The sequence below is a fragment of the Lissotriton vulgaris genome, chromosome 9 (genome assembly GCF_964263255.1).
Source record: "Lissotriton vulgaris chromosome 9, aLisVul1.2, whole genome shotgun sequence".
NCBI lineage: Eukaryota > Metazoa > Chordata > Amphibia > Caudata > Salamandridae > Lissotriton > Lissotriton vulgaris.
This window is the reverse complement of record NC_141697.1, coordinates 608,247,701-608,268,385: the sequence shown is the minus strand read 5'-3', so window position 1 is coordinate 608,268,385 and position 20,685 is coordinate 608,247,701. Positions and strand designations below refer to the sequence as shown.

At 47.2% G+C, this 20,685-nt stretch overlaps 1 protein-coding gene across 2 annotated transcripts in view; it reads left to right on the top strand.

Moving 5' to 3' along the window:
* The window catches only part of SPTBN4 (spectrin beta, non-erythrocytic 4), a 1,634,043-nt gene that overhangs the window by 792,398 nt on the left and 820,960 nt on the right, over positions 1-20,685 (top strand). For both annotated transcript variants that reach the window (XM_086938241.1, XM_086938242.1), the window contains one exon: positions 15,036-15,125. In XM_086938241.1, coding sequence (XP_086794367.1) covers positions 15,036-15,125 — 90 coding nt within the window. The remainder of the gene's footprint in view (positions 1-15,035; positions 15,126-20,685) is intronic.

Sequence of the window (20,685 nt, the reverse complement as noted above, 5' to 3'; positions counted from 1 at the left end):
AGGAGGAGTGTGGGCGCGATAATGTAAGAATAAGATCATCTGTTGTCTGTAATTGCTGCATTTGACTATTATACATTGTGCGCTGGGTCTCTGAATGCTTAATTTCTAAGCTATCTGTACTGCTTTGATAATATTTCCCTGCTGTTGCTCGGACCCTTAATCCTCCTGCCCCCCCCGTTTCTTGACTTTCTATCCCGCCCTCCATTTCCCTGTTGTTCATTCCCCTGGCCCACCTACCCTCCTCGCTACCGCCTCCCTGCTGCCCCTCCCACCCACAAACAGAGAGATCACCTCCTCCTCTCTACAGCTGTGACCGTCCGGATCTGATCCGAAGCGGCCGCTCCCCCCAGGCTCCCTCACTGGCCATTGACTCGACCACGCTGGTGTCTGGTATCGTGTGCATTTCAGCCTATTTAGCGCTCCTCACCAGATTATAGCGCCTAGCATCGCACTGCAATCACCCTTAATAGCGCGAGTTTGCTGTTGTCTGTAATTGCTGCATTTGACTATTATACATTGTGCGCTGGGTCTCTGAATGCTTGTCTGTAATTGCTGCATTTGGCTATTGTACATTGTGCGCTGGGTCTCTGAATGCTTAATTTCTAAGCTATCTGTACTACTTTGATAATATTTCCCTGCTGTTGCTCGGACCCTTAATCCTCCTGCCCCCCCGTTTCTTGACTTTCTATCCCGCCCTCCATTTCCCTGTTGTTCATTCCCCTGGCCCACCTACCCTCCTCGCTACCGCCTCCCTGCTGCCCCTCCCACCCACAAACAGAGAGATCACCTCCTCCTCTCTACAGCTGTGACCGTCCGGATCTGATCCGAAGCGGCCGCTCCCCCCACGCTCCCTCACTGGCCATTGACTCGACCACGCTGGTGTCTGGTATCGTGTGCATTTCAGCCTATTTAGCGCTCCTCACCAGATTATAGCGCCTAGCATCGCGCTGCAATCACCCTTAATAGCGCGAGTTTGCTGTTGTCTGTAATTGCTGCATTTGACTATTATACATTGTGCGCTGGGTCTCTGAATGCTTGTCTGTAATTGCTGCATTTGGCTATTGTACATTGTGCGCTGGGTCTCTGAATGCTTAATTTCTAAGCTATCTGTACTACTTTGATAATATTTCCCTGCTGTTGCTCGGACCCTTAATCCTCCTGCCCCCCCGTTTCTTGACTTTCTATCCCGCCCTCCATTTCCCTGTTGTTCATTCCCCTGGCCCACCTACCCTCCTCGCTACCGCCTCCCTGCTGCCCCTCCCACCCACAAACAGAGAGATCACCTCCTCCTCTCTACAGCTGTGACCGTCCGGATCTGATCCGAAGCGGCCGCTCCCCCCAGGCTCCCTCACTGGCCATTGACTCGACCACGCTGGTGTCTGGTATCGTGTGCATTTCAGCCTATTTAGCGCTCCTCACCAGATTATAGCGCCTAGCATCGCGCTGCAATCACCCTTAATAGCGCGAGTTTGCTGTTGTCTGTAATTGCTGCATTTGACTATTATACATTGTGCGCTGGGTCTCTGAATGCTTGTCTGTAATTGCTGCATTTGGCTATTGTACATTGTGCGCTGGGTCTCTGAATGCTTAATTTCTAAGCTATCTGTACTACTTTGATAATATTTCCCTGCTGTTGCTCGGACCCTTAATCCTCCTGCCCCCCCGTTTCTTGACTTTCTATCCCGCCCTCCATTTCCCTGTTGTTCATTCCCCTGGCCCACCTACCCTCCTCGCTACCACCTCCCTGCTGCCCCTCCCACGCTCCGCCCCCCCCCCCCCCCTCTCTCCATTTATGACCAATGACCCAACGCGCAGCGTCCACGCGCTTCGGCCGCGCCGAAGGTGCGCCAAAGGTAAGCCCGTCTACGCCCATCCGCGCCTGGACCGCGCCCAGCGCCAGACCCCCTGCCCCTCGCGCTGCCCAGCCCCCCCGTATTACCCATGATGCCGCCACCCTCCTAGCCCTTAACCCCGGTCGCGCCCCCAACTGCGTCCAAGCCGCTCCTGGTCACACCCATGGACCTTTCTCATGCTACTCCTGCAAATTCGTCGGCACTGTCAACATCTCCGCTACGCCCACAGCACAGATCCCCGACCCCAATCACCTTCAATGCATCCTTCTCAACACCCGATCAGTCCACAGGCATGCCATTGACCTTTGGAATCTACTAGACACCATTTCTCCGGACATCGCCTTCCTGACGGAAACATGGATGAATGCTTCCTCCGCACCCGACATCACCATTGCCATCCCTGAAGACTATAAGATCACTCGCAAAGACCGTACCAGCCACACAGGAGGAGGAATCGCTATCGTCCATAAGAAATCAATCCGCATCTCAACCAGCTCTGACGCCAACCTCGCCAACGACGAACACCTCCACTTCCAGATCCACATCGACCCCAAAACCACACTCAGAGGCACCCTCCTCTACAGACCACCAGGACCCCGCGCAAAATTCAGTGAAGACATCACGGACTTCATCACCCCACACGCGCTCCCCTCCAAAGACTACATCCTTTTGGGAGACCTCAACTTTCACCTTGAAAAGAGCTACGACCGCAACACCACCACCCTCTTGGACAACCTCGCCAACCTCGGACTTAAACAGCTAGTCACTTCCCCCACCCACATCGCAGGTCACACACTCGACCCCATCTTTACATCCAGCAATCATGTCTCCTTCAGCCACACTACGGATCTCCTCTGGACTGACCACAGCTGCGTTCACTTCACCTACAACAAACCAAAACCCAACATCCACCTCCAACCTACCCTGCAAAGAAACTGGAACAAAATCACCACGGACCAAATCTCTGCATCGCTCCTTCGAAACTCCCCAGCCCTCTCTTCTAACGCTAACGAAGCCGCCGCCAACCTCACCCTATGGCTATCCAACACCGCCGACACCTTAGCTCCTCTGAAAAAACGTCAAAGTAAACCTGGCAGCAAGAAGGCCTCATGGTTCAACGATGATCTCAAGAAGTCCAAGAAACTCTGCCGTTCCCTCGAAAAGGCCTGGAAAAAAGACCCAACCACCAGCACCAAGGACGCCTTCAAAAGCGCCACCCGCACTCACCACCAACTGATCCGAAAAGCCAAGAAAACAGCATTCAAGGATCGACTTGACAACAACGCCCACAACAGCAAGGAACTTTTCAACATCGTCAAGGAATTTTCCAATCCCTCGGCCAACTCCAACAACATCACCCCCTCTCAAACCCTCTGCGACTCCCTAGCCTCTTTTTTCCACAACAAGATTGCAGACATCCACAACAGCTTTGACAACCAACCCGGAAACCATCCCACCCCACCATCTGCTGACCATCTTCCCCCCGTGAACACCCTTAACGCCTGGAACCCAATCTCCACTGAGGACACCATCCGCCTGATGAATTCCATCCACTCAGGATCACCCACAGACCCATGCCCTCACTACATCTTCAACAAAGCAGACTCCGTCATAGCACCGCACCTCCGAGACGTCATCAACTGCTCCTTCAACTCCGCTACCTTCCCAGAAGACTGGAAACACGCTGAACTCACCGCCCTTCTGAAAAAACCAACAGCGGACCCCACCGAACTCAAAAATTACCGCCCCATCTCGCTTCTTCCATTCCCGGCCAAAGTCATCGAGAAAGCCGTCAACAACCAGCTCGCCGCCTTCCTCGAAGCCAACAAATCCCTCGACCCCTCACAATCTGGCTTCCGAGCAAAACACAGCACTGAGACCGCCCTCATCGCAGCAACAGACGACATTCGAACTCTACTGGACAATGGAGACACAGTCGCCCTCATCCTCCTCGACCTCTCTGCAGCATTCGATACAGTCTGCCACAGCACCCTTCTACAACGCCTCAATAACATCGGAATTCAAGGAAAAGCACTTGAATGGATCACCTCGTTCCTCACCGGAAGAACCCAGAGAGTCCGCCTTCCTCCATTCAAGTCCGAGGCCTCTGAAGTCATCTGCGGCGTACCCCAAGGATCCTCACTCAGTCCCACCCTCTTCAACGTATACATGAGCCCCCTCGCGGCCATCGCACGCCAACACAACCTCAACATCATCTCTTACGCGGACGACACTCAACTGATCCTTTCTCTCACCAATGACCCCAGCACCGCCAAAACTAACCTACACGAAGGAATGAAAGAAGTTGCCGAATGGATGAAACAAAGCCGTCTGAAACTGAACTCAGACAAAACAGAAGTCCTCATCTTAGGTACATCCCCCTCTGCTTGGGACGACTCCTGGTGGCCGGAAGCCCTCGGAAAAGCACCCATCCCGACAGACCACGCACGGAACCTTGGCGTCATCCTGGATTCTTCACTCTCAATGAACAGACAAGTCAGCGCCGTATCCTCCTCCTGCTTCAACATTCTTCGCATGCTCAGAAAAACATTTTGCTGGATCCCCTCCGAAACAAGGAAAACAGTCACCCATGCTCTGGTCACGAGCCGACTGGACTACGGAAACACCCTCTACGCAGGTACCACCGCTAAACTCCAGAAGAAACTCCAACGAATCCAAAACGCCTCAGCCAGGCTCATATTAGACATCCCACGCAACGAACACATCTCTGGTCACCTTAAAGACCTCCACTGTCTACCCGTCAATAAGAGAATCACTTTCCGACTGCTTACCCACGCACACAAATCACTCCACGACATCGGACCAGATTGCCTCAACTCTCGACTGTCCTTCTACACCCCCCCCCGCCAGCTACGTTCTTCCGGCCAAGCTCTCGCCACTGTACCTCGCATCAACAAGACCACCATGGGAGGCAGATCCTTTTCATACCTGGCTGCTAAGACTTGGAACTCACTCCCCGCTTACCTTCGCCTCACCCAGAACCACCTAGCATTCAGAAAGCAGCTTAAAACGTGGATATTTGACAAATAATCCTCCTCCCCTTCCTAAGCGCCTTGAAACCCTCTGGGTATGTAGTGCGCTATACAAATTTTTTGACTTGACTTGACTTGACTGGATATCCGGGGACTGGCGTATCATGGTGGCTAGGGGTTCCACTAAGAATGCGAATAAGAGGGGGGATAAAGGACACCCCTGTCGGGTGCCACTGTGGATAGAGATGGGGCTCATACCTGAGCCCGAGGAGGGATATAAGGAGCCATGATTCTAGCGATCATCTGGGGGCTCAGCCCTATTTTATGCAGGACAGCTCAAAGGAATACTCCATCTACTCGGTCAAATGCTTTTTCAGCATCGAGTGACAACAAGCAGGAGGGAATCTTCCAGTGGTGCGCCATCCCAACTAAATGTCCAATACGTCGCACGTTATCTGCACCCTGCCGGTGGCGGATAAAGCCCAGCTGATCGGGTTCGATGAGCCCAGGAAGGTGCGGGTCAAGTCGCTTGGCAAGTATTTTTGTGTAAAGTTTAAGGTCTGTGTTAAGGAGTGCAATGGGACGGAAGGAGGAGCATAGCGTAATATCTTTTCCTGGTTTGGGGATTAAGGTTATCATGGCCATAGATGAGGAGGGCCACACCGTGTCTGAGAAAGAATTAAAGAGGCGGAGTAGACAGGGCTTATGTTGCGGGAGAAAAGCATGATAAAAAGAGACCAGTAGGCCGTCTGGTCCCCGGGATTTACTAAGAGGAAGGTCCTTCAGAACGCCAACAAGTTCCTATCAGGTGATAGGCTCCTCCAGCAGGTGAGCATGGTAGCGGCTAATCGGAGACCATTCACAGGCCTCCAGGGTAGCATGCACCTGTTCCGGGCTGGACGACTCCCTGGTATAGAGGGACGAGTAGTACTCCTGAAAAGCTTTTAATTTAGCTGCTTCTGTGATAGCCCAGGTACTGTCCTCTAGCTTAATTTTAGCGATGTGTGCCATGGCGGCTCGTGTCCGGAGGCAACGTGCCAGGACCCTGCCCACCTTGTCTCACCCCTCATAATACCATTGTTTCAGGGCTAAGAGGGCGTGCTCTGCTTTATTGGTTCTATGCGCCCGCAGTTGGCCTCGAAGCATAGTGAGGCGTCTCTTATGAAGCGCCAATGGATGTTCCTGGTCCAGTCGTTCAAGTCTTTTTGAATCCAGAGAGAGTTTATCTTCAAAAAGGCAGGCTTCCCGAGACAAGGCTATGACAATAGACGTAATGCAGCCTCGGATTGTGGCCTTAAATGCGTCCCAGACCACAGGGAGCGGGGACTCAGGGAGGTCATTAAACTCGAAGTTGGACATAATAGCATCCCGAAGTTCCGCCACATCCACGGGATCCCAGAGGACGTGGGTGGGTAGCACCACTGGGGAGAGCAATTTGTGATCTTGAAGGAGAAGTTCCACGTGGGCATGATCAGAGGCAGAGATGTCAGACATAGACGCTGATAGGGTGTCTTTAACAAGGGAGTGTAAAACGAAGATGTAGTCGATGCGCAAGTAGGAGTGATGTACATGTGAATAGTAAGAATAGTTGCGGTTAGCTGGAGAGTGATAACTCCATCTATTTATTAGGCCAAGGTCAGTTAGGTGTCTCTTTAAGGCGGAGGACATAGACCCTGCCCCATGAAACGAGCCATCGCTGCGGTCAAGTCCCGCCTCCCAGACCAGGTTGAAGTTGCCCCCCAGTATGAGGTGAGCGTCATCGTGTGATATCTGTTCCCGCAATAAACCCCTAAGTAAGTAGTCCTGAGCCTAGTTCTGTGCGTAGATATTACATAAGGTAAGGGTCCTCTGCCGGATCTTGACCATCACTTTGAGGAATCTGCCATCCTTGCTACGGGTCACCCTGAAATCCCCCTGGCGAATGCCTGCCCAACAAAGGATTGCCACCCCAGCCGATTTAGTGGGTGCTGATGCCCAGAGTTGGAGGGGATATCGAGGGTGGGCCATGCAAGAGACATCCTCCCTCAGCAAGTGGGTCTCCTGCAGGAATATGATTTCTGGGTTTGGCTGTAGGAGATATCGCTATATATGACGGCCCTTGTTAGGGGAGTTTAAGCCCTTTACGTTAAGATAGAGGAGTTTCAGGCAGGGGAGGGAGGTCATGTTTCAGGCAGGTCGCGCGCAAGCGCCATCGCGAGCAGACGAGGTGGAGTTGGACGCAGCGCAATCCCATCCCCCCCTAACGCAGTGCCAAAGGAGAGGGAAAGAGTGGGGGCGCATCTCAGGGCCAAAGGCAGTGCTAGAAGAAGAGGAAGCAACATTCTCAAAGTAGAGAACTCCTGCCCAAATCATGACACCCTCCGGCCAAAGGGAAGGAAGAAGAAAAGAAGGGGAGACAAGGAGGATCATAAGAGGAAAGACAAGGCATCAAGGGGTAGCAAAGACCAACTGGGCCAACAGGGCCTATTCCAGTTCGGGAGCAAGCCAGGCTCCATGGCACAAGCCATCCTAGAGATGTCACTCTCTGAGGAATAGTAGGGGGAGCAGGTCTCAGAAGATCAGCATCGCTGTCCAGGGGCATGATCTGGAACCGCCTCCGGAGTGCAGGCGAGCCGAGGGGCGATCATGTCAGGAGAGTGGGATACCAGTATCACTCTCTTGAAGGACAGCGTGGGTGGTGTATTTCCAGGTAGCTTGAAGGGGCGCCTAGTAGTTATGTCTCAGAAGGTTAGAAGCCTGGAGGTGAGCGCTCACCATCTAAGGAACGGAGGTGCTGGATGATGTCTTGTTTCGCTTGGGATGAAGCACGTTCTCCCCGATGGGACGGACGTCTGGAGCGTCCATCCAAGATGGAGGAGCTCCAGGGTTCGGGATAACCTATATCGGTTAAATCCCTGTTAAACCCCCTTTCCACCATCTACCCAAGGAACACTGCCAACATGAAGCGCTTGGGAAGGAGTTGAAGAGAAAAACGTGGAGAGTACTTACAGAACGAGACCGCTGCATTGTCTGGGAGCAAGATGGCACTGTTGTAAACAACATCAGATCGGGAGACTACTGCCAGGTAGAAGATCAAGGCAACATTGAGCACCGGAATCGGCACCACAGACGTACTTCATGCCGGCAGAGACGGTAAAGCTCTGATTGTATCAGCGAAGGGAAGGAATCCGCATTACACTGAGGTGAGGGGCAACAGCTGCCATAATCATCATCCCACAGCGCGACAAGTGGGGAAATGTGCCACCAATGCTGAAAATTGGTCCGTCCCGAAGGGCACGAGAGATGGGGATTGAGCGGCGGGCCGCTAGACAGCCGCGTACATTCAGAAGAACACAAAGCGGATGACACGGCAGGTAGAGGGGACGGCGACGCTGAGGTTGCCGGGACTTCCAGCAGACTCGCTGTTCTGAAGGGCAAATTTCACACGAGTCGTAAGGCCTATATTGAGATTGGATAATAAGTTTGGATGATTGTTTTGGCGAACGTCGACAAAGCACAGGACAGAGTGAAATAAGCAGAGATTACAGGAACCTGCCCGCCTGACTCTAAAACGGCGGCCACAGAGGACATATGTTGATCTGGGGTGATTTGGATACAAGAGGCTGCTGCTAGAGCGATCTGCATAAACTGTAGAATCAGCCAGGACACTGGATCGTTTGGCTATTTTAAAGTGGGACTCTCCTTTTTATATATAAGTGCAACCCAAATCACACCTAAAATAACAAATACAAATAATAGTAAGTGGGAGAGGACAAGCAGGACAATAGAAATAGAGCAAGGCACTCTACAAGATGGCAGGATATAAGTAAAGGAAAGTGAAAAAGGACACGTAAGACAGTTGAAAGAGAGATAGGCAGTAAACAAGTATAGGAAAGGGAAAGAGGACTATCAAACATCCAAAAGAGAGAAAGGCACTTCAACCCTCGGATAACCAGGTTTGCTGGCGGCCATCTTAAAATAAATCTTAAAATAAATGTTAACTAAAGATTAATAAAAAGAATACTAACACATTAATCTTAATATAGGGAGAATACTTTACCCACATCAAAGAAACATCCAGGAAGAGGACACATCAAATAATACTCATCACCATAAAACAAACATGGAGGATAACTATCTAGAACCAGTAAGTAGAAACGCTCATATCATAAAATACCCAACCAAACTATCTAAGAATGCAGCCAAAAAATTAAAACACAACCTAATGAGGAAAAACCCTGACACGATGATCTCGGACACTGCTTTTTGCACAGATAAAGGCCATATAGTGAAGGACATGATATTCTTCACCAGAAGAACGGCGAAATGGCGCAATGCCATCACAAATATACTGAACATAAAATCCATCACTAATATCCCACATGGCACAAAAATTATGACCTCGGCGCCTCCAAGATACAAAGCCGACCTTTGCATAACTACCTTCAAGAACGGAATAGTGATGATACAAGCCTCTAACTACGAATTGGAATATGTTTTCAACACTAAAAAGATGTGTAGAGAACTCAAGTTCGCAACGACACCAGAGGCCACAGGGAATGACTCCCAATCATCTGACACTACCACCATTATCAACTTACTATCTAGAGGCTCTCAGGAACCTGAACACTCAAGGCAACAAAGAGACACAATCGGTACTGGAGACACAGCGTCTGGGTATGACACAGAGAGAACCTCGCCCGCACAACAGGCGAATAACGACACAGAGATTTTTCAGAGGGAAACATCGGCCTAAGACAACATAATAACCAGAGAACCTCAGGAACCACTGCACTCAATGCATCTAGGAGACACAATCGATAACGGAGGCCCAATATCTGAGAATGATCCTGAGAGAACAGAAATGTCTACACGTCATGTGAATACCGTCACAGAACCTTATCAGAGGGAAGAATAAAAGCCCCCCCTCATTGAAGCTACAACGCTAACGAACAGAACAAGCAATAAAAAACTAGGAAAAAATGATATTGAAAAGACTACAAGAAACATGAATTCCGAATTAGGAGGACGAGCAACCCCAATAGGACTCCCCAGACCCTGAGAAAAATGATAGAGCTCCAAACACAAATAGGATCCGTGTCGCTTGACTTATTAAGCACCCTTCAGGTGGTAGACAAACTTCGGGATATCACAGAGAACACTCATACCAAAGTCGAACAAATCTGTGAACTACTATATAAATCTCAAAAAAGGAACAATAACATGGCAATGCCGTTAGCATATAGACAAAATCGACCCGAGAGGAATCAGAAATACTTAACGGAAGAAGAAATCCTATCCTTACTACGGGAATATGAGCCTTCTGTCAATACTAGGGAAGAAAAAATTAAAACGGTACCGATAGACGTCTAGACTGAATAAGAGGAAACCTAACCTTAACAATCTTCATCGAGTCCAACTAATCAACGACTCGCAAAATCATAACACAATCATAACAGGGAAAACACTAAAATGTCTACTGCTCAACTGTCGGTCAGCAGTTAAACATGCTTCTGACATAGCCGATCTCATCATTGACCAGGAAATAGACGTAACAATCCTTACAGAAACATGGCTAACAGAATCCTCTTCCCGGTTATGCATCTACTGGTGTCCACTTATTACAATATCGTGAGACTTGATAGGCTAAAAAAGACAGGAGGTGGTATAGCCTGCATTCACCGATCGGACTTGGAAGTTAGCCAAATACAATCCGACCCTCTATAATCTACAATCCGGCATGTGAATACCTAGGTCTCAGTATAAGATCGACCAACAATCAGAGATGTAACCTGCATGCCTTGTATCACCCACCCTCAGCTCCTTGAGACCCTCACGGGTGAGTAGTGTGCTTTACAAGTGTTCTGATTGTTTGATTGCTTGATCTGGTCAGGTGAGGAGGGGCGGCACAGCCAGCCTGGGCCAGATGCCGGTAAGGTGGTAGGTGGGTGGCCAGGGGAGCGTCTCCTCAAATCCCTGGGGTCCCCCGGGCACTCCGCCGGCCACTGAAATGAGTCCTGAGCACAGGTTGGGGCAGCGCAGCTGAGGCTCCAAGGCGAGTGAAGCATGCCGGTGTCCCCGTGGGGGTGTTCAGAGGTGAGTCTCCCACACCAAACGGGGGTCGGTGTCAGGGGCAGCGAGGACCCCCAGGGGTCCAATACCAGCGTTCGCCGCAAGTCCAGGACCTGTCTGCCCCACAAGTGCCCTCACCCTCCCAAGGCAGGGGGCGACGTCCCAGCACCTCCAGAGGGTACACCGAGGGCGAGAACCAGCCAGTATCTGGAGGTGCAGCGACCGATGGAGAGCAGGCAATCCCTCGATGTCAGAGATCACCCTCTCCGCTGAGCGCCACGTCCCCCATGGGGTAGGGCCGCACCCCCCAGGCCACTACACTCCCCATCCGGTGTCCCAAGTTACGGACAGGATTCACAAGCATCTTTAGAGGCTGCTGAGGGGGGGTCCCCGATGTTGGGGCTCCCCGGGGCTTATAGTGATGTCGAGCTGGGGGCAGGGGCACCCCCCTCCAGGGCTCCCCATGGGAACTTTCAGGATCCGCAGAGGTGCCCGGGCCGTCGGGTACAGGGACACACATGGCCCACGGAGGATGGCTAGGCGGCGACGATCAGCAGGCACTCACCGGGGGGGCTCCCTCGTCGTCGCCACAGAACCTAAGAAAGGCAGGCCCCACAATCCACCAGTAGGAGTTCAGAGCGGAGATGGAGGTGGTGTGGCAGTGCGCCCTCGGTGCATCCACATAAAGGGGTCCAGGCCCCTAAGCCGCCCCTCCAGGCCCCTGACGGCAGGGCGGGCACCCCTGTGCAGCGGTGCAGGAATGTGGGGGGTCTAATTCCATCGGGAGCTCCCCGAGCCCCAAGAGGCCCAAGGCGGCGACCGCTGTATCCACTACCGGGTTAGGGTCCCGCGGCGTCCAGCGCTCCACCGCCTCCAGCTCCGCACCACTGGCTATGTACGCAGGAGCTCTCTGGGGGCCAGCCGCGTAGGAAGCCTCACCCCTAGATAGTTCTATCCATAAAACTGTAAACCTGTGCAAATGTAGTGGTAATTTCAGTCGAGAATGTGTTTGATGTAAATAATATTGTGCTACAGCTTGCTTTATTAACATATATGCTATTGTGCTCCTAAATGCACGGCCAGCTAATAGACTACATCCTTAACACTCTCCTGCTGAATACATTTGCTACACATTTTCTTTGTGTGACGCTTTGATTTTTCCCAATTCTTACGGCATCAGTGATGTAACATTGTTGTCGGCACCCCCACTCTAATAATTGTCCAGCACCACTGCTGAATGCCAAGTGCGAAATGTAATTAGTGCATGAGCCCTTTTTCGCATACTTCTTTTCAAGTGTCCTGTTTCTGTGTAGGTTTTGAATGAAGCAGCGTAATGTTAAAATAGCATTTGTTCAAATATTTGGCACACACTTATCATCTTTTAAATAAGTGTTAACACAAGTGCTGAAAAAGACTGGTATTCGCCAATAAAGCATATATACAGATTACAGTATTGCCATTTGTAATTCACATCTCAGAAAACATTATAACGGATGTTACTAGGATCTTGTGAAAACAGCCTACGGACACATTTGTAGGACGCACAATCAGAAGCAATAAAGGAAGTATGTGTACGGACAATACAAACCACAATTCCAAGAACCATCCAACATGCTCCTTTAACCAGCAAAATATATAGAGCAAGTCCCTGCAAAGTGGAGAGTCTTTGTCAAAGAGTGTTAGCACTTGCTACCTTAACTAAGCCTGTTTATAAGCATTCCTAATCTTTACAGATAAGAGACCAGGGGCCAAATGTACAGAATTAAGGGACTGCGATTTCCAAATTGCGATTTTTACCAAATTGCCATTAGGAAATCGCAATTCCTACTGTACAAAAATGTACAAGTATTAAATTGCTATTCCTAATGGGTCGCAAATCGACCTACCTCATGAATATTAATGAGGTACGTTGCGATTTGCGAACGATTAGGAATTGCAGCCACCACCATATCTGTGATTGCTTTTAAATAAAGGAAAACGGGATGCTTTTCGAAAGATATAATGAAAGTTGTTTCTTTGTTTAAGAGCAGGCAGGGGTCCAAACCTGCTCTTACAAAATATTTATTTCAACATTCACGAAGGGAAAGGGGTCCTGTGGGGCCCCCTCTCCATTTGCAAATGGTTACCCCCACCTTTGAGGTGATGGTAAAAAATTAATGTTTTGAAACCGTTATTCGGTTGCAAAACACGCATACATAGCACTGCAATTCAGTCTTTGGAAGGGACCCCCCCTAAACATGCCCCTTCCAAATACCGAATCGCTAAACTGAAATTGCAATTTGTTAACATGTTACCAAATCGCAATTTATAATCTGTACATATAAGATAAAGCATTTTTGCGGTTGGATCCTGTGAATCAGGCCTTTTTTGATAAAAAAATGCTGTTGTACATATGACCATAAAGGAATAAGGCGGTTGTGAGGCCTACAATTATATTTCATTCAAATTGAATAATAAATGTACTTCCTTTGCACACTTGACTCTCTAAAGATAGTGAAAGGCAAGCAAAGTATGTTTATCCCAGTGTGACATAGATAGCTACAACAAAACATAGTATTGTCAAATGTATCTTTTCTAAAGACTTGGGGTGGATTTAGAGAACAGTATGGAATTAAACCCTCAAAATAATGCCACGACTCACAGTTCTTATCATATGCATTCTTATCTCCATCTATGCTCACCTTGCATCCACCTCTCCCCTGACCCCCTCCCTGCTTCCATCAATGCGGCCCTCTGCAACACCACAAACCATACTTTTTGGTCCCCGGGAAAATGTTTACAAGTACTCGTGGTGTAAAGCATCACTAAAAATATTGGCAAAGCCAATAGATCGCAAAGGAGAGACCTTCTGGCTTTGCCAATGGTCGTTAAGTATTGGAACTTAAATGTCATCATAATACTTCCCAGTGAGAGAAAGAGAGCTAGGTGGAGGACGAGAAAGATAGGGAAAAACGGCAAAGGGAGAAAGCAGGCAGAAAGAAGAACCCGCAAGAGTGAGACAAAGAGACAGGGAATGTAGAAATGTGAAAGACAACTGAATGTAGTGAAAAAAAGGTAGGGAGCCTTGTTATTCAACACCTTGTCATTCGGCATGACTGGCAGTCACCATTTACAATAAAATTTTGGTCCCTGTGCTCATTTTTTTTATTTTTTAAATATTAATGTCTGGCTTGATATACTTTAGATTCTAGATTCCAAACGGATTTGGCCTATATTTCTTTTCACCTAGGAAGCTATTGTTTACAGGTCCAGCTCTTAAGGCTTGGAATAGTTTATCTATGATACGATACAATCAAATTATGGCTGTAAGTCTACGGTAAGCTATTTGCTCATCCCAGTTCTGCTTCCATGCAGAAATATTGCTGTACCAAATACAAACCTGGGACATATTTGGCCCATGTGTGCATTGCGCTTTGCCCTGTCCCATTCATGCTCCAGGTGCCCACTGGTACAGCGCAAGACAGGCTTTGAGAGACCACACATAAGCATCCCTTCTAAAATAACAAATGGTGCTGCTTCGGTGCTCAAAACATCCTTGGCCAATTCCCCACTTTACGCTTGCCTATGATCTATGCATGACTGAAGGGAGGCACCTTTCACATATGTTGCTCAAGAGCTGGAATGCTTTATGAACCCATTGTTCATGAAACTTTCTTCCTCACAGTCTGCAGATGCACATAGCATCTTTGGTAAATCTTTCCCTGTTCACCATTTCAGGTGGCATACAGCCACTTTATAGCTGCAAATGTGTATAGATTGTATTTCATATCACTCAAAACTTTCATGAGACTTAATACTATACTAATGGAGGTTTTATTATGTGCCACACACAGGTAACGTGCTGTTTATGATAAAAGTGGGTTGCACAATAGCTAATTTGCTGCCCATTAAAATGACTTCCACTTGGGAGTCTTAGATAGCTGCAGCGACTTAGTGAGATTGGAATTGTTCCTATCATAAGAGATAAAAAAAAGTATTTTGAGAATTTGTTTTTGATTTACTTAGGGCCCCTTTTGCCATACTGAGGTTATATCCCTTGATTAATGTAACATAACAACTTGCTTTCTTTCCAATCGATTGACTGTTTGCATATTTAACCTCATGCCTTTGTTTAATTACATCTATTTTTTGCCTTCAGTTCTGGGTTCAGGAGAGGCTCCCTCTTGCCACTTTGAAAGAATATGGGAGTAACTTGCAAGCTGTTCAACAGTTTATAAAGAAAAACCAGGTAAGCTGCTAATTTTCAGAGCAGAATGTTAATCACCCAAAAATACTAGAGACTTTCTAAAGATAAATGCTATTTTATTATTGCCTTTGTAGGAGCACTTTTATCATGAACTTCTTTGGGCCCAATTGCCTTTCACTATTTATTCAATGCTGTGTAGTGTACATTTTTGGTACTCGAAGGATAAATCACTGATTTACTGTCAGGGTAAGCTCTAATATGTAAATTATAGTCCTTTCCATTCAGTGCATGTAAATATAGCCTGTGTGGATATTTTTGCAATCTGACAAGCTTCCTTTGCCCTTCAAATAATTTCCAGCGTTTACACACATCAGTAGATGCAGATATTAACAAAAAGTAGCAAAGTATTTTTCTATAGGGAGCATTCAGCCTTTGGTAATAAACATGTCTAACAAATGAACTACTGCCATCATTGAAATTCATCCCTGTTAACTGTTCCAAATCTATGACTGCTTATCTCCCAAGACGGTTTATAGTAGTAGTAGTAAAAACTCTTTATTTGGTGAAATAAAGAACAATGAAAGCTAAAACAAAAATTCATGAGGGCTACAAGTGCATTCACAAATAAATACAATATATTATACACAGTCCATAAACTATGAATGGTAATCTGCACAAATACTACATGTATCAGCAGCAATAAAATACAGTTGATTAGTGCAAACAGATTTGAATCCAGGCCCTATGAATCTTGATGATGCTGGTAAAAAATAACCCATATTTATACAGGTGTGCATCTCCCCCATCATGGAAAGGAATACCGTTGCTGGCCTTAATTGTTAAAACTGGATGTCTCTCAGTATTGGAACCAAGAACTTTTATTTGGCAGAGTGTATAACGTACAAAACATTATGACATGCATCATGGATTGTGCTGGAATTTTATCACACTCAAAAGGACCTAAAGAGCCTTCAACAGGCCACCCAGACAAAAGCTGAATAATAACTGACAATGGTAAACATTGTTAACCCAGGTCAAGTATGGTTTGGGGGAACTGATAGTTTTTATCATAAAGTATGCTCGGACCACTAGCTTACACAACTCCTGATCCTCCCTAAGAACAGAGAGCCGAGATAGGAAATTCTGTTGAATCCACAGGTAGTCAGCCTTGACAATTTCCTCTAGCTGCAAGAAAATGCTGGGGCGGCCCATAGATGTCAGTGCTTACTGAAAGTAGCATTAACCAGGGAATCGCTTTGGAGTTGGCTAAAGAGATACAATCCTGTATAATCAGCTGATAAAGCACTCTTTGTACCATATCAAGAGCCAAAGTACTTTGGGCCTAAGTTTAATGATATCCGAAATATATCTAAGGCTACTTTCCTTATGTATCTCAAATGTTGGTGAACTTTGGGTCACCCTTATCAACCTTCTTAAGAACTTCTTCTCTATCTGAAGGGGCCCGCAATCGTGATACTCCCATAAATAACTACCATAACAGGTAGCGGAGAGATACTTAGCCCTGTAAACATGGAGCACAGCTTTTACGGGTTTCTTGTCCACTCGTAAGCTGAAATCCAGGACCGCGCCACACATTCTTGGTCAGTTGAGCCTTTTTGACTGAATAGAAGGGCTCCAGGCAGACCCATTGTCGAACAAGATCTCCAAAAACAGAGAGAATTTGCCTTGAAGTTAGCTTTAGGTCAATAATTTAAAAAAAAATTCAAAAAAGTATTTATTGTGGTTTTCAATAACAAAATGTGGAAAAAAAACAAAAAACTAATAACCAAAAAGAAAGAGGAGGGGAAAACAATAACAAACAACACAGGGATATTCAAAATGACATATTAGGGCTTCAGTTATAGTGCCACAATTAATACAGATTATTCTGTGAGCATCATAAGGGGCATTACAGCACATGTACCAGTGGTAACAGTACATCAGGTGTCTCGGCACATTAGAGGGGTGTGGAAAAAAGCAAGATTATTATTTCATACAGTGTAAGACTTGTACCCCATAGCTGGAAAATGAAAATACAAGTTATTCAAGTTCCATTAACAAGTATACACAAGCTTGTATGTCAGGGCCAACCAACACACGTTCATTCCATCTCCTCTGGATGAAGTAATAAATAAGAGCAAAGTGGTTACCAGATATTTTTAGGTCTGGAGGAGAGTGGTTGCAGTGTAGTTAAGTATCGCTAGTGGTATTACAATACATTAACTCTCTCATCCAGGCATCAATTGTTGGGATTGTAGAGCCACCCTAATATTTGGAAACCTTCCTGCCTGTTAGTGAGGAGCAGGCGATGGCGACGAATCAACACACACCAGCAGTGAATAGCTTTACATAGCCCAACAAAGCCATTATTGGGGAAGGGGATAGTTCCAAGTTGATCATTAGTGCGAGATGGCAGAAGACCTCCCCCAGTATGCTGATATAGGTTCACAGTTCCAGGCTAAGTGTGAAAAATCTGCGTGCCCGGCTGAGCACCTGGGGCAGCCGTGATCCATCTTTGCCAGCAGCTGTGGCGCGATGTATGCTCTGTGTACATTTGTAAAATGTAAGAGTTTACGGAGGTGATTGTAAGAGATCAGTATGGTTTGTTTGCAGCAATAGAACCATGTTGCATCCGGCAGGGGGAGCCCAAGGACCCTTTTCCATGCCGCGCCCATCCCTACTGATGTTCGAAGTGTCAATATTGAGTGATATAATCGGGAGACGAAAGGGGTGCTGTTGGCAGATGTAAGGATTAATGAGAGTGGGGGGAAATCTGCTGGTTCCGCTAACGAGGACTGGAGTACGGTAGACATAGCAGTGTGCATTTTATGTAGGATAAACCTGTCCATATTGGACTCATTGTTCCCCCTGCAAGACTCGCAACGGAGCTTAGCTGAGCATCTTTAAAATAGGTCACCAAACTTCTGTAGCCCGCATCGGGTTAGGGTTCCTTTAGTTAATGTTTCCATAGTCGGGGACCCCCATGGATTACCCAGGAGTGGTAAGTATGGGGAGCAAAGAAGATCTACATTCAAATAGCAATGCAATTTTACCGAGTCCCAATATGTCATCTGCAGCGTCTGTATTTCTGTAGGCGACCTAGCTAGGCCATGCTGTATGATGGCAAAAAGAGAATGCGGGCTAGCTCCTAAATAGTATAAATAAAAATCTGGGAGGCCAAAGCCGCCACGTTTATAGGGCATTGTCAATGTCCGCCAACTGATACGTGGCTGTTTACCAGCCCAGATCTGTCTAGTAAGCATGCCCCGGAGCGTATAAAAAAATTGGGGATAAGTTGATCAGGAATATTGGAAAACAGGTATATAAAACCTTGGGAGACCCACCATGTTAATAATGGTAATTCTTCCGGAGATAGACAAAGGGAGCGTGATTCATCGGTCAATCTGAGTGGATAATCGATTAATTGCGGACCCAAAATTGAGTCGAATAATCTCTGCCACATTGCGTTGCAAGAGAATGCCCAGGTACCAGGGCGAGGGAGTCATCACAACAGCGCAGAGAGTAAAAGGGGCCGTAGCATTCGCTAACGGAAAAAAATCCAGATTTAGTCCAATTTATAACTAGTCCGGAGAACGTATGAATTTCGCGGAGGAGCAGAGGGAGGTTAAGTTCAGGGACCCTAACAGTAGGTCATCTGCATATAGCGAAGCCAATAGAGGGCTGCGGTAAAATTTGAGCGCATGTTGTAGGTGATGCTCCTGTAGGTGACGCACCCCATGGTCCATAGCAATAATAAATAATAATGGCGATAAAGGGCATCCCTGTCTGGTGCCCCACGATAATTTCAACTGATTCATAAGTATTCCATTTACCTGAAGCCCGGCTAATGGATTCGTATATAGGAGACGTATCAAATCAGAAAAATGTTTGGGGATGCCCAGTTTGTGTAATGTGGAATTTAGGAAGGACCATTCCAGTGAGTCAAATTTATTTTAGCGTCAAGCAGTATTGATGCAGCAGGAACTTTGGGAGTGATTTGATTAATAATTGCGAACAGCGTGCGCAGATTTAGGGATGTAGAGCGACCCAGTACAAAACCAGTTTGGAACAGGGATATAATCTTATGAACCAGAAGGAAAATACGAGTCCCTGGTTTAAGGAGCAGCGAAATGACGGCTTCATGCATCGTAGGGGGAAGCGATCTGCTCTCCAAAATTCTGCATACATCTCCAACAGATGAGGAACTAGTAATGGCTTATATATTTTATAAAATATGCTGGGCAACCCACAGTACCAGGGGCACCTGTCCCGTTAAGATCTGCTCTGGCCTGAGAAACATCTTCGGCCGTAATTGGCAAAACTGAAAACTGTTGCTGATAGACCTCAAGCCAGACCATGGCCATTTCAGCTAGATAATCAGTGAGAACTTTATTGGAGGGGGGAGAACGAGTGGCGTATAGGCAAAAGTAGTAATAAAGAAAAGTGGTAATGATGTCAGCATTACCCGTGATTGATGTCCCGTCATCTAATTGAAGCTGTGTAATTAAAGAGGATTGATATTGGGGCGTATCAGTCTAGCTAGTGTGCGGCCCAGCCTCTCGCCTTCACCATATACCCGTGCTCCTGTATATTTACTGAGATAGTTGGCTTTGCGAGTCACAAGCTCCTGGAACTCTGCAAGGAGCTTAGCTCTTTAATGTAACGGAGCCAGGGGATCGTCAGAGCATGTGCGTCGAGATCACTGTATGCCTCTTCGACAGTCTTGAGTTCCTGGCAAATGGACCGTGGCACTCCTGATTGTTTAGGGATACATATTCCCCAGATGTAAAACTTAAATGCCTCCCAAAGTGTGATGTAAGTGGATACCAAGCCCGAAATTAGTTGAAAGTAATCCACTATAGAATCTTTGTTCTCACTACTGAACACGGTGTCCAGTAGAACTCCTGCTGGGAACCACCATGGTGCATGCGCTTGCGTGGTGTTGGGAATAGTAAGGGTCAACAGGACTGTTGAATGGTCGCAGAGAGTATGAGGAAGATACTCAATAGAAAGGACGTTCAACAAAAGAATAGGCGAAAGATACCAATGATCTGTGCGGGACCAGGTTCCATGTGGGGCAGAGTAAAAAGAAAATCCCTTACCAAGGGGGTGTTTAGAGCGCCATGAATCCGCAAGAAGAGAAAATTGCAAGAGAATAGTGAGTGCCTGTACAGAGTGGGGTTTGGTGACCAGTCCCGAGCCCGTTGTGTCTAAAGTTGGACTCAACGGTAAGTTGAAAACCCCGCTCATTAGGATAGTATCTATAGAGAGTTGGGAGATATGTGTAGATAAATTAGGAAAGAAGTCTGGGGCATCTACATTTGGGGCATAAAGGTTTGCCAGGAGTAGAGTTTCTGTACCAAGAATGCCTGTTACTAATAGATAACGGCCTTCAGGATGCTTTATGGGGTAATCTACCATTACTTCGCTGGCATTTCTAAGTACTACTATTAGTGCACATTTTTTAGTTCACAGGAACTTTTAGTATGCATGCTTTTACTTAGCATGCTGTTACTACTCCATTACTGTTACTTCGCAAAGTTAAATACTTTGCAAACTATCCACATCGTTGTTTGGAAAAGGAGGCGCTTCCATTTCCAAA